General features: G+C 40.5%; 1 protein-coding gene across 3 annotated transcripts in view; it reads left to right on the top strand.

Moving 5' to 3' along the window:
* The window catches only part of PIP5K1B (phosphatidylinositol-4-phosphate 5-kinase type 1 beta), a 348,088-nt gene that overhangs the window by 124,600 nt on the left and 209,062 nt on the right, over positions 1 to 14,426 (top strand). For all 3 annotated transcript variants that reach the window (XM_061425485.1, XM_061425488.1, XM_061425486.1), the window contains 2 exons: positions 2,323 to 2,407; positions 6,508 to 6,576. In XM_061425485.1, the coding sequence (XP_061281469.1) occupies positions 6,508 to 6,576 (69 nt within the window). In that variant the 5' untranslated portion in view covers positions 2,323 to 2,407. The remainder of the gene's footprint in view (positions 1 to 2,322; positions 2,408 to 6,507; positions 6,577 to 14,426) is intronic.

The raw sequence follows: 14,426 nt of genomic DNA on the forward strand, positions 1-14,426 counted from the left end.
ACAAGCAATAAATGCTGGACAGGGTGTGGAGAAAAGGGAACCCTCTTACACTGTTGGTGGGAATGCAAACTAGTACAGCCACTATGGAGAACAGTGTGGAGATTGCTTAAAAAACTGGAAATAGAACTGCCTTATGATCCAGCAATCCCACTGCTGGGCATACACACTGAGGAAACCAGAAGGGAAAGAGACATGTGTACCCCAATGTTCATCGCAGCACTGTTTATAATAGCCAGGACATGGAAGCAACCCAATGTCCATCAGCAGATGAATGGATAAGAAAGCGGTGGTACATATACACAATGGAGTATTACTCAGCCATTAGAAAGAATACATTTGAATCAGTTCTAATGAGGTGGATGAAACTGGAACCTATTATACAGAGTGAAGTAAGCCAGAAAGAAAAACACCAATACAGTATACTAACGCATATATATGGAATTTAGAAAGATGGTAATGATAACCCTGTGTACGAGACAGCAAAAGAGACGCTGATGTATAGAACAGTCTTTTGGACTCTGTGGGAGAGGGAGAGGGTGGGATGATTTGGGAGAATGGCATTGAAATATGTATAATATCATATATGAAATGAGTCGCCAGTCCAGGTTCGATGCATGATACTGGATGCTTGGGGCTGGTGCACTGGGACGACCCAGAGGGATGGTATGGGGAGGGAGGAGGGAGGAGGGTTCAGGATGGGGAATACATGTATACCTGTGGCCCAACATTGTAAAGTTAAATAAAATAAAATTTAAAAAATAAATAAATAAAATGAGGTGTCATTCTCTGCCTATCAAATTGGCAAACATTTTAAACATGGCAAACATCCAGTGCTGATTAGTATGTCAATAAGCAGATACTCATGCATCATGGAACTGATTTGCTTCACCCTTTTTATACAAAGGAATGTAACAAAGACCCTTCAAATACTTAATGCACTTATCAAGTTGGGATTGATTGCCAGAATTCTTTCCCACAGAAATAAAAGCACTAGAATATTAAAGGTGTTTATGTAAGTTTGTTTATTCCTTCTTTGGCTACAGTAGCCCATCCTGGAAACAGTCTGAATGTTTTCCCATAAGGGAGTGTTTGCTTCAATGATGGTACATCCATTTTGTGGAAACAATGCAGTTATTTGTAAATGAGATAAATATGTAATATAGACTTGAAGAAATATATTTAAAATGCCAATAAAAGTAAATGGCTGAAATAAGTGTCTGTATGTGTATGTATAGGACAGGGAAGATTTTGGGAGGATAGTCAACAAACTGTTCCCATTGATTAACTCATTGGAGAGACACTGGTGGAATCTTACTCACTTTTACTTTCTGTGTGTGAGGTGCCCAGTCCTGTCTGACTCTTTGTGACCCCATGGACTGCAGCCCACCAGGCTCCTCTGTCCTGGAGTGAGTTGCCATTCCCTTCTCCAGGGGATCCTCTTGACCCAGGGATTGAACTCAGGTTTCCTGCATGGCAGGTGGATGCTTCACCATCTGAGCCACCAGGGAAGCCCATTTTTATTTGAAACTGTATTTTTAAAATTGGTTACCATGAGCAAGTATCTCTTTTGTATAAAAACATAGCAAGAGAAAAGGTTTGTTGAACTATCCTTTGAAGTTGTGTTATTGAAACAACCCTCATGAAAATCACATGACTTATCACAGGGATAATAGTGAAAAATTATCCACACATCATGTGGGGTCTCTTTTTATTCCACAGGAGAAATGTTCTCTCCAGCCTCAATCCCCAGTGGTTCATTTGAGCAACTGACTTGTTTTTATCTTATGAGCATTGGGCATTTATGAAACTGATTATGTCTTCCTCTGCTATGACCACTAGGAATCTCAGAGTCCGCTGGAGACTGACCAGGGTATTCAGTGACTATACAGGATTACGTAGTGCACATTCTTTGTACAGCCCATACTGCTCGCACCACCTTGTTCCTCACCTTTATCTTCCCTTTATTTATGCACACATTGCTTCCTTTGTTTTAATTTTGAGTGAGTGAGTGAAAAGTTGCTCAGTCATGCCCGACTCTTTGGGGTCCCATGTAGCCTGCCAGGCTCTTCTGTCCATGGAATTCTCCAGGCAGGAATACTGGAGTGGGTAGCCTTTCACTTCTCCAGGGATCTTACCAACCCAGGGTTCAAACCCAGGTCTCCCGCATTGCAGGAGGCTTCTTTACCGTCTGAGTCACCAGGGAAGCCCCTTCCTGACTACAGTGTGTGTGTATATATATAACCCTGTGGCTATCTCTTAACCTTTCTGGGAGCTGAAAGAGAGGTATGAATAAATAATGACCAGTGATTTCTATTTTAACAGAAACCTGGGAAGGGAAACAGTCTCAACAATGAATAGGCCACTCAGCACAACCAACTACAGATGACTGGCCATTTCATTTACAAAGGTAAGGAAGTACAGTCTATATTTTAATTATTTCCAGTGGATTCATTGTGTTTACAAATACTGTAAATCATGTATCTAGTTCATGGCCTTTAACGTTGACATTATCAGATTAAAAACAGAAAATAAGCAAATAGGAAGAGGAAATTTTGTGGATGTTGTTATGCTGAAAGGGTCAGAACCCAGGAGATGTGGTCTCTGCTGTTAATTACTGTGTGTGGTTAAATATCTGACAAGTGTTAATGTTTTCATTACTTTTAAATATAGCAGTGCTTACTGCAGAATACTTGGAGAATATAGCAAAAAATTAACATGAAAACACAAAGCATTCACAATCTCATCATCTATAGATACTTACCAGTACTTCTGTGAATGTCTTTCCTCCTTCCTTGTACACATATGTAAAAATATATATGATTATAAAGTTTTTAAAAACTATTTTTAATCCATACTTACCTTGGCTTCCATAGTTATTATATGTGATGTACCTTAACTAGTGCAGAACGTCGCAAGTCTAGACAGTAATTATCACATGCATGCTAAGTCGCTTCAGTTGTGTCCGACTCTTTGCAACCCTAGGACTATAGCCCACCAGGCTCCTCTGTCCATGGGATTCTCCAGGCAAGAATACTGAAATGGGTTGCCATGCCCTCCTCTAGGGGATCTTCCCAACCTAGGGATCGAACCCACTTCTCCTGAGTCTTGGCAGGTGGATTCTTTTACCACTGAGACACCTGGGAAGCTCCAGTAATTATCACTGTGACCATTTTAATAGCCATTTACAGTTAACCAGGGCATCCCCAAGCATCTCATTTGCCTCTCCTACATGGATATCCTGGTGAATAGGTCCACGTGGGCTTTGTTAATCATCCTACAGGGGGAAACGGAGAAGGGAATGGCACCCCACTCCAGTACTCTTGCCTGGAAAATCCCATGGACAGAGGAGCCTGGAAGGCTGCAGTCCATGGGGTCGCTGAGGGTCGGACTCGACTGAGCGACTTCACTTTCACTTTTCACTTTTCACTTTCTTGCACTGGAGAAGGAAATGGCAACCCACTCCAGTGTTCTTGCCTGGAGAATCCCAGGGACGGAGGAGCCTGGTGGGCTGCCATCTGTGGGGTCGCACAGAGTTGGACACGAGTGAAGTGACGTAGCAGCAGCAGGAACAGGGGGGAAAACAAAAAACCTTTGAACCCAGGTGATATCTCATGGCTTCCCTTTAACATTATTATCTCTTTTGTGCTGCCTAAAGGGAATTGTTTACAAAATACTAAAAACCATCTAATTATCTGTCCTTCATTTATGTCATTTGTCAACCCCTCATTAAGGTTGTATTTTCAAGCCCCTTCAACTATACTCTTGAAGTTTTTCAGTTTTAATAGCTACAAAGGCTTAGATAAAGTGAAATTACTGAAATGGCATTCTTTACGGAGATCTTCATTCTCTGGGCTCTATTAAACAGTTGAAGATTAAAGAAAATCCTACTCTTACTTATTAGTAGTAGTGTGTACTAAATTACACTAACATACCCTAATATAAAAATTGGGATCAAATATTTGATTACTCCCTGTATATTCTTAAAGTGATTATGTAATTTGAGCTTTCAAGAGGGATGATACAGGATTGGGTTTGGTTTTTACCCTGAGCCTGATATTATAAAACATATCAGATATTCTAATTCTGCTGCTAAGTCGATTCAGTTGTGTCTGACTCTGTGCGACCCCATAGATGGCAGCCCACCAGGCTCCCCGTCCCTGGGATTCTTCAGGCAAGAACACTGGAGTGGGTTGCCATTTCCTTCTCCAATGTATGAAAGTGAAAAGTGAAAGTGAAGTCGCTCAGTCATGTCCGACTCTTAGTGACCCCATGGACTGCAGCCTTCCAGGCTCCTCCATCCATGGGATTTTCCAGGCAAAAGTACTGGAGTGGGGTGCCATTGCCTTCTCCAATGAAGAGACTAGAAAAGTCAATTATTCGTTTAATAAATTAAGCACATAGAGAGTGGGAAGCAGTAGTGTATGAAACATCTGTCCTTGAAAACTTTATATTCTAATATGGACAGATTAAATGGAACTGAAAGTTTATCTAAGAGAATGCTTGGATTGGTAGGCAGTCATAGGTCTGGTGAGATTGGCTTGCCATGGCCCATTCTTCCATTTTCTTGGATGGTTTTTAGTCACATCCAGCTCATGGCAGTCATTTTGTTCCAGTATAGCGAAATGGCTGGCAGGTTCTTAGGCTTCACCCACACTGTTTATTAAAAGCCCAGGATTTAAAATGTGCTTCAGAGGCTTGTGAGAAAGTCAGAAGTTTCTCCTCCATGGTGTATAGAATGCTCTTCATTGCAATTTAAGATGTGGCCCTTAAATATCATGGCTCCCTGATTATGTCCTTACCCTTATTTACCACATAAGTAACTGTAAGAAGTCAGATGAATTAGAATATACAAAAATATTATTATTAAAAGATTAGAGGAACACATGTTTAAATATCTGATACCTCACAATGAAAAAGTTTTTATATAAAAGCATTGGAATAAATCACAAAGATAGTCAATAGTTTTAAGTATAAAAATATAAAACTTCTCCATGTTGTAATTATAAACCAAATTAAAAGAAAGGAGCATGGAAGATACTAATAATATGCTGTAAACAGCTTAATAACCTTAATACATTAAAAACCAATAAGGAAACCACTAATATTACTGACCATAATAGACAAAAAATCAGTACCTAAGACACTAAACACCAATAGATTAGTGAACAAAATAATAGAAAAGCTGAAAGGAGAAATACAGAGAGCTTAAAAAAAAAGACATATAAACAATGTTAACCTTCACTAACAATTTTCAAAGAGGCAAATTAAAATCAGGAGGTACTTTCTTTTACCTGTCAAATTAGCAAAGATAGTTAAAATGATGAGCTATGCTATGCTATGCTAAGTCGCTTCAGTCGTGTCCGACTCTGTGCGACCCCATAGACGGCAGCCCACCAGGCTCCCCCATCCCTGGGATTCTCCAGGCAAGAACACTGGAGTGGGTTGCCATTTCCTTCTCCAATACATGAAGGTGAAAAGTGAAAGTGGTCGTTGCTAAGCATGTAATGAAACCAGCTCCCACTCACTGCTGATAGTGTGAATGGGTGTATTCTTCTAGGAAAGAAATTTAGCAATATGTGATAAGAGCTTTCAATTTTTTTAATGACCTAGTAATTCTAGGAAACTAGTTCAATAAAACATTGAAGTTGGACAAAGATAGAAGCACAAAATCATTACTATTACATTATTTGTAGAAACAAAACCCCTGAACCACATCAACTGTTCTTCAATATTGGCATTATTAACTAAAGTATTAACACACATTTGTGTTAAGGAAATGGCAACCTGCTCCAGTGTTCTTGCCTGGAGAATCCCAGGGACAGCGGAGCCTGGTGGGCTGCCGTCTATGGGGTCGCACAGAGTTGGACACGACTGAAGCGACTTAGCAGCAGTACAGCATGTTCACACAGTGGTGTCTCTTGCAACTAGTAAAAATTATTCTTACAATGAGGTTTTTATATTCAAATGGGAAAATGCTCATTACATAAATGTTCAGTGAGAAATGCTCGATTAAGATGGTATCATATTTTTCATATGAAAGTACATGGAACAAAAGGGGGAAACAAATATACCAAAACGTGAGTAGTAGAGTTGCCCAAGGGCAGTAGAACTGAGTAATTGTTTTGTTGTGATTCATATTTTTTTTGGTACTTTCCAGATATTTTTACAGGAGACATATAATAACCAGAAGAAAAGGGTTTAAGAGTTTGTAGAAAGAAACTTATACACATAATCTGGGCTTGGACTTCCATGGCACCTTTCTTAGAGCATATGGAGTAAAGTATGCTACCAAAATGATTTATAAGTAAAGCGTTATTTTGGAAAGATTGGGGAACACAGAATTTTTTTTCTTAGTATTTTAAGAAATTTCTTCCTTTTTTAGAGACCACAGCCGTAACAACAAAAATGTAATTAACCGAAACAGATTCTCTAGGTAACAATATTATTAGCCTATTGTATTTCAGTGTAGAACTTCTGAATTCAAATAGGTCCACTTCTTTCTTACAGATGTCGTCTGCTGCTGAGAATGGAGACACAGCACCTGGGAAGCAAAACGAAGAGAAAACCTATAAAAAGGTGAATGAGTGTGTTGTTTTCTCTTTTTCAGCTCAGAAAGAGGAACTGTTTTATTGCTTAGAATGCTAATATTGCCATAAGCCTTTGCTTCCTCCAAAGCATTTGTATGGAAGTTACTGCCTTAGCTTCCTGTTTCTGTAACAAATGACCAGAAAGTTAGCGGCTTCAACAGCATAAATGTATTATCTTACAGTTCTGTAGGTCACCAGTCTGACATAGGTCTCACTGGGTCGAGAGCCAGGTGTCCACAGGACTGCCTTCCTTTCTGGAGGCTCCAGGGAAGAATTCATTTTCTTGTCGTTTCCAGCGGCTTGAGGTTGCCGGTGTTCTCCGAGTCATGATTTCCTTCGAAGCCAGGAAAGGCCAATTGAGTCTTTATCAGGCCCTATCATTCTGACACTTTTTAAAAGTCTTCATTGAATTTGTTACAATATTGCTTCTATTTTATGTTTTGCTTTTGGGGGAGCTGCCAAGGCGTATGGGATCCTAGCTCTCTGAGTATGGATTGAACCTGCACCCCCTGCATTAGAAGATAAGTCTTAACCTCTGGACTGCCAGGAAAGTTCCAGTTCTGATACTTTAAATCAAAAGTCCCTAACTTGCGGGATCTAACGCCTGATGATCTGAGGTAGAACTAATGTAATAATAATAGAAATGAAGTGCATGATAAATGTAATGCTCTTGATGGTAGTTTGCTCACTCAGTCATGCCATCCGACTCTTTGTGACCCTATGAACTGTAGACTGCCAGGCTCTTCTGTCCAAGGGATTTTCCAGGCAAGAATACTGGCGTGGATTGCCATGTCCCTCTCCAGGGGAACTTCCTGACCTAAGGATCAAACCCGGGACTCCTATATTGCAGGCAGTCTCTTGCATTGCAAGTGGATTCTTTTATCGACTAAGCCACCAAGGCAGCTGCTTTGCTAGAGTTATCCTGAAATCACCCCCTCACCCACCCAGTTCTTCGAGAAAATTGCTTGCACAAAGCCAGTACCTGGTACCAAAAAGGTTCGGAACCACTGCTGTAAAGGATGCCTGTGATTATATTGAGTTCCCCTGGATAATCCAGAATACTCCCTTTATTTTAAAGTCATCTGATTAGGAACCTTAATTTCCTCACTGCCCTTACTCATTGTTGTCATGTAATGTAGTATATCCACAGATCCCAAGAATTTGGATGTGGACATCTCAGGGTGGCGGTGGGGGACATTTTTCTGCCCACCACAGTTACTGTGATAGAATATCAACAGAAGGGAGTTACTTGAAAACCCTTCCTAAGAAGAAGGTCCTATGTGTGTGAAATGTTCTGTGTCTACCGTAAGAATCTTTTAATTGACTTGCTACTTACCACCAAAATTTTAAACATTTTCCACCCTTAAAAAAGATTTTTAACATGAAATTTCATCACACCCCTTACTAAGCCTCTCAGATTACATGTCTTCAGCCCATTTCACAAAAATCTCTTTCCAGACTTCCCAACATTCCTTGCCTGACTACTCTTTGACTTCAATAAATTCTTGGTTCCTGGCAACCAAGCTGATGTTCAGAAGCATTACTGGGTAATATATGTCCCCAAGCACCACTGTTCCTGATTTTAAATTGGCTATACATTTTACCTTTTAAAAGACCTTGCTCTCCTTCTCTCTTGGGAGTAGGTGGTTTGTGTATCGTAGGTTTATTATACCTTAACATTTCCTTTTGCATTTTGCTCTGTAATGGATAGCTAGCAGGAAGTTCTGTCATAAAGTACATGAGCCATGTGATCTACCCATAGACTCAGGTCATGGAACTAACATGATATATTTCCTGTTCCATTTTCATGTGGAATAATATGTACTTTTTCCTGGCTTATCTTTTCTTTTGACTTTTCTACTCAGCCAAACCTAGACGTATCAACAGAGTGGCTGCCACCCAAAGTGGTGATGTGTATGGGGACTGCTACTGCTAAGTCGCTTCAGTCGTGTCCGACTCTGTGCGACCCCAGAGACGGCAGCCCACCAGGCTCCCCTGTCTCTGGGATTCTCCAGGCAAGAACACTGGAGTGGGTTGCCATTTCCTTCTGCAATGCATGAAAGTGAAAAGTGAAAGTGAAGTTGCTCAGTCGTGTCCGACTCCTGGCGACCCCATGGACTGCAGTCTACCAGGCTCCTCTGTCCATGGGATTTTCCAGGCAAGAGTACTGGAGTGGGGTGCCATTGCCTTCTCCAAAGAGTAGGGTAAATATTCACAAGCTCTCACATGTCATGTTGTAGCTTATAAAATTTGTAAATCTGAACAGAGACAGCAATACATTATTATTTATTTTTAAGCACAGGTAGAAAATGAAATCCTACCTGATATACCCAAGACTCTGTAAATTCGGTCAAACGTGAGACCAACACAGAGATGGTCAAACTGCGAGCTTGACATTGCTTGATCACTTTCAGGCAGTTTTCTCAGTCAGCATCAAGATGCACTGTGATTCTTGACTCTGTTCTGCTTTACAGGAGCTCTCTAGTGATGCACAAGTGATAGAAGGAATGTGACCAAGCGATCTTGGAGTCTGCTAAATGTGTCTAGCCCAAGAAGTAGTAAAGTAGGTTTTCAATAATATTATAGGTATGATTCTATGATGAATGTCTCTAACAAGAAATTTGGCTCAGCATATTGGGAAGGTTATAAAAACTAAAAATCACATTGTAGGAAACTTGAGGACAAAAACAATGATGTATTTTCATGTGTGATGACATAACTTTTTAATGATCTCTGATTTTAAAAGGAAGATTAACAAGAGAAGAGGTGTTTAGCCTTTTTATAAGAAAAGCACCACAGCACAACACAATGCCTAGAACTATAGCCCTCAGTTAATATGCTGTTGATATACAAAGCAAGAAGAAGGGATCACATAGAGAAAAAGTGTTGCTTTGCTGACAGGTAATGGCTCAGCTAAACTATTCAATTTAGTTCTTCTCCATTAAGCAAAAGGTCTTTAAACTCGAGGTGTTAATGGTGGACTTAGAAGAGTTGATAGCAGGAGTTACATTAGCTGCCGGAGATGTGTTTGTCTCTAGGCCCAGTTAAACCATTTCCCAGATAAAAGAACTTGAAGCTAGAATAGGGAAACCACTGAGTGAACTTTGAAAAATTAGGAGACTGGAAGACTTACCGAAAGTCAGGAGATGAGCAAATACCATCCCTGGTTTCAAAAATGAGGGAAACCATTCTGGAGACCAGACGTGAAACTGTTCCTCAGCGTAATTTGAGCATGGATTAGTATAGTTATGTACATTTAGAGAAGAAACACGTGTCTTTTACAAAGCTGCAGAGGTTCATAAAGATGGAGTTTATGTTAAATTAACTGCACTTCCTGTTATGAAAGAATCATTAAATTGGTTGCAGATAAGGAGAATTCTCTAGTTTAATGAATCTTGATTTAAAGATAGCTGGCATATTCTTGTTGCATCCTTTCAGACAAGGTGGAAAACTATGGATAAAGTATTATAATTAGTAGGTTGTACCTCGTTAGACTAATGTTCCCAAAAGTAGAAGTTTTATTCCTTATTCACTTAGTCTTTACCGACAAGATGCATAAGCTGTCCCTGTGTAGCTTCATATTTTTACCCGTGACCTTCATGAAGACATTGAATTTATACTCTGCAAATGTGCAGATGACAGAAAGCTGGGAGTAATAGCAGACTAGATTGGTGTCATCAAACCCACTATACATTTCATAACTATTGCCCTTTTTATAAATACCTTAAAATTAAATTTCTTTCCCAGTCTTGAAACCTTGACCATGGGGTATGCTCTTTTAAATGACCCATTGGATTTTGCCTGTGACTGACACCAGTCCAGGTTAAGAACACCCTTATCTTGGGTGCTAGGTGTGAGAAGAATATCAAAAGAGTTTATAAGGGTGGGAGCACCAAGACATGAAAACAATTTTAAAACACAGTAGTCTGTAACAAAGGTTCAAAAGAGGAGAAATCGATGTAGGGTTAGAGTTAATGAGAGGGTTTAGGTTTTCTGTATCAAGATTCATTGGGCAGCTGCCAGCAACACTCAGCATCATAAGTGCTGTGATGTCCACGTGTTTTTAGGGAACACTCAGAGTTCATGGAACACGGGTATGCTCTCTGAGTCTCAATTATTTTCATGTGACTGTTTAGGCTGACTGCTTTTTGTTCCTACGGTTGACCATTTCTCTAATCCATTATCAATTCCTGGCAAGCCCAGGAAGACTAGTTAAAATCAGTTGGGAAGGTTAATGTCTTTAGCTAATGACTGAGATAAGAATTTTGATTTTAGCTGCTTAAACATGTTGCCCATGAAAACAGATATTAAGAGCTGCCTGGCTTTATTAAGGAGTGTGGTGTTTCTGTTCTCAGTTCATTTATTGGGTATCTTCTGCAAGAATTGTAAATGCACAGGCCTCAAGGGCCAGGTAGATAATAAGGGAATAAAACAAGCAGAGAGAACGTGGTAAACAAGAGAATACATTCCTTTTATAAAGGGGACAGATGGCCTTAAGCACTAGCTAATAAACCTTTGTGTGAGGCCTTACCCAGGGTTGCCAGATAACTGATTTTTCACGAAATAAAGAATGTGGATTCTGATGTAAAACTCCTAATTGTTGAAAGATTGGCAACTGATTCAAAATTATTCAAAATTACACTCAGGAAGTCTGTACACAGTGGAAGATAACAAAGACTCTGACCCTTTCCCTGAATGATTTTCCCTTTAAAAACCTTCATTTAAAATAAAATTAAAAAAAAAAAAAAAAAACCTTCATGGTCTGGCAGAATTTCGCAGCTGGTTTCTGGACAGGAATCCACTGTTTCCCCAGGTGCTAGTCTCCTAAATAAAGCAAACTTTCTGTTTCTACCAAAAAAAAAAAAAAAAAAGCCCCCCCAAAACAAAACAAAGAAAACCACTTTGAAAAAAGCAACAAACTGTATCAATTGTGTCTTGTCCTCACATGGGGGCCAGTTTGCAATCTCTGCACTGTTTGGGTAAGGAGGTGAGATAGGAGAGAAAGATGTAAAAGAAATGCATATAAGGCCTGGTCCCTTCTTCCTATATCCGTACAATTTATTTAAGAGAAAAGAAATAGGAGACCCACATGAAAAAAATAAGTCAAATTGATATGAAGTGCCAATACAAGTGGCGTTTTACTTAATCCTCTAGCAAATCCTGACAAGCACAAAGCTCATTACAGTCTTCTGGGGAAATGTCCTTTTTTTGGACTTGTTTGTTAGCAGAACATTTTGCTGGGATAACAGTTTCTTAGATGCCTCATTGCTTTTTGTCATGGCAGAAAATCCCACTCGTTCAGGGACTGAGTGTTGATTGATCTACTCGTTTGTCTCAGTGACGGGGAATCGAATAGGCACAGGCACAGAATTATCGGGGGTGAACGTAATTTGTTGGAGGGACAGGAGTCTGGTCTAAACAAAGCTAAGTGTCATTGTTTGGAGAAAGCAGAGGAAATTTTGAAAGTGTGGCCTGGCTGTACGTGACTGCTAACTTTGAGTGCTGGTTGGAGGCCTTTGGATTTCATATTCTGAGCCAGCACCATCCATTAGAACTTTTGGTGGTGATGGAAATGTTCTATGATCTGTATTAATACAATAATTACAAGCTGTATGTGGCTGTTGGACTTTTGAAATGTGACCCATGTGTTTGAGGAAGGAATTTTTTAAATTTTAGTTAAATAAACACATGTGGCTAACGGCTACCATATTAGATAGCACAATTCTAGGCAGTGAGGTACCGTGACATTGGTTTGGTGGTTAGTGACATGATGAAATGACAGTACAAATTACAATGAAGGTTGGCCTGAAAGTTTTCCATCATAGTAACTGATAGAAATTTTCTACCATTGGTGGAACTAGAGAAGTTTGAAGATGAGATTTATTTTTTTTTAACAATGTCATAAGGAAGGAAAGAAGGAAGCAGAAAGCAGGACATCAGTTCACTTTATGAGTGGTTTAAACTTGAATAAAATACTAATGCTGGAGGCCTGAGTTTTCTTTCTTTGGGATGTGAGGAAATTGCCCACATCTACTCCCACCCTTCCAAAACAAATATGTCATTGTGGCTCAGTGGCTTATCCCAGGTCACCTAGCAGTTCTTTATCAGGGACATGAAAAGTTCCAGCCATAGGATGTCCTAATTTTGTGACTTGTCCATCAGAATCAATCAGTGTTTCCAGGTTGGCTGGCTGTGGACAGGCATGGGAAATTTTTAGTGCTGCCATTTGCTTTTCTCCTCCTCTCACCTCTCCAGCCAAAAGTTGTCATTCCAGGCCTGACCCGCCCTCCTCTATTCCTCCTTCCATCCTGGGCCTGCCCACAACAGGGCCTCCTCCCCGCAGGAGATTCTGGTTTTGATGACTTCCACAGGCTGCTGTAGGTCTGGAGGGTCCATCTTTAACACCAGTACCTCGACTTCAGGTGATCTCTTCATCATGTTAACCAATTCCCACCAAGATGGGCACACTTACTGAGACCACTCACAGGGACCTGGTAGGAAACTGACCACTCTAGCTATAAACAGGGTCCTTGAGCCAAACTCCCCAGGGTCTTTTTTTTCATTTTGATTTTTAAGACCTAGGTTGTCATGTAAATCCATTGTCTCAGCCGGTGTCCCTCTCAGTGGAGGCAGGCAGGGACAGGTGGGAGGAGCCAGGCCTTCCTTGGTCCACACTGTTAGTGAAGATGTCCTTGATGACTTTTTTTAAATTAATTATTTATTTTAATTGGAGGCTAATTACTGTACAATATTGTAGTGGTTTTTGCCATACATTGATATGAATCAGCCATAGGTGTGCATGTGTCTCCCATCCTGAACCCCCCACCCATCCCATCCATCAGGGTTGTGCCAGTGCACCAGCTTTGAGTGCCCTGTTTCATGCACTTGATGACTTTTGAAACATGAGTGAACTCATGACTCAGCAATACTTAGAACTAAGAGGAAATATTTATTTAAATACAAGCTCTTTTATAAAACATCCATGGGAAGATACACAGGCAGATGTCAACATCGCCTGCCTCTGGGGAGAACTGGGTGGTGGGAATCTTGGGTCGAAGGAAGCTTTTCTGTATGTACTTTTGATGCATATTTAACTTTGAACCATATAAATGTTTTGCTTATTCAAAAATTGAAAAAATAACATTTTGAGATGGGAAGAACAGAGAGCTGGCATGTGTCCCAGCACTAACTGCTCTTCTTCCCTTTAGCCTCCACTTCCAGAAATAAGACCTTTGCCTTCTGCCCTGATGGAGCTACACTCTATAGCTGAGCAGAGACAACCTTGTCTCTGTATTGAGCAGCCCTTGTCATCAGTAAACCTCCACTGGTCTATAGGAAGAGTGATCCTGTGGCATTCCGAGTGTTAGCGTTAATATAAGTTCATGTTCCCACACACAGTGAGGTGGAGTTTGGAGCAGAGAAAGGTTTATTACAGGGCCAGGCAAGGAGGCTCAGGCACTAAAAACTCTTGAGCTCCCTGAAGGGTTTTGGCAAAGCATTTCTGGGGGTTTTTTAATGACTTTATTTTTTTAATTGAAGGATAATTACTTTACAAAATTTTGGGGTTTTCTGTCACACATCAACAAGAATCAGCCACAGGTACATCCATGTCCCCTCCCTCCCGAACCTTCCTCCCACCTTCCTCCCCATCCCACCCTTCTAGATTGTCACAGAGCCCCTGTTTGGCAAAGCATTTTAAAAAGCCAGGCGAGAGCTGGAGAGTCACAGGATACCTGATCAGATTGTAAACAATTCTCTGATTGGCTGATGCTGAGGGAGCAGGGTGGTGTCATGGGGGTTACCTTCATCAGTCCTTAGACTCAAGGAGACCTGGAGCTG

This window comes from Bos javanicus, chromosome 8 (genome assembly GCF_032452875.1).
Source record: "Bos javanicus breed banteng chromosome 8, ARS-OSU_banteng_1.0, whole genome shotgun sequence".
NCBI classification, from domain to species: domain Eukaryota; kingdom Metazoa; phylum Chordata; class Mammalia; order Artiodactyla; family Bovidae; genus Bos; species Bos javanicus.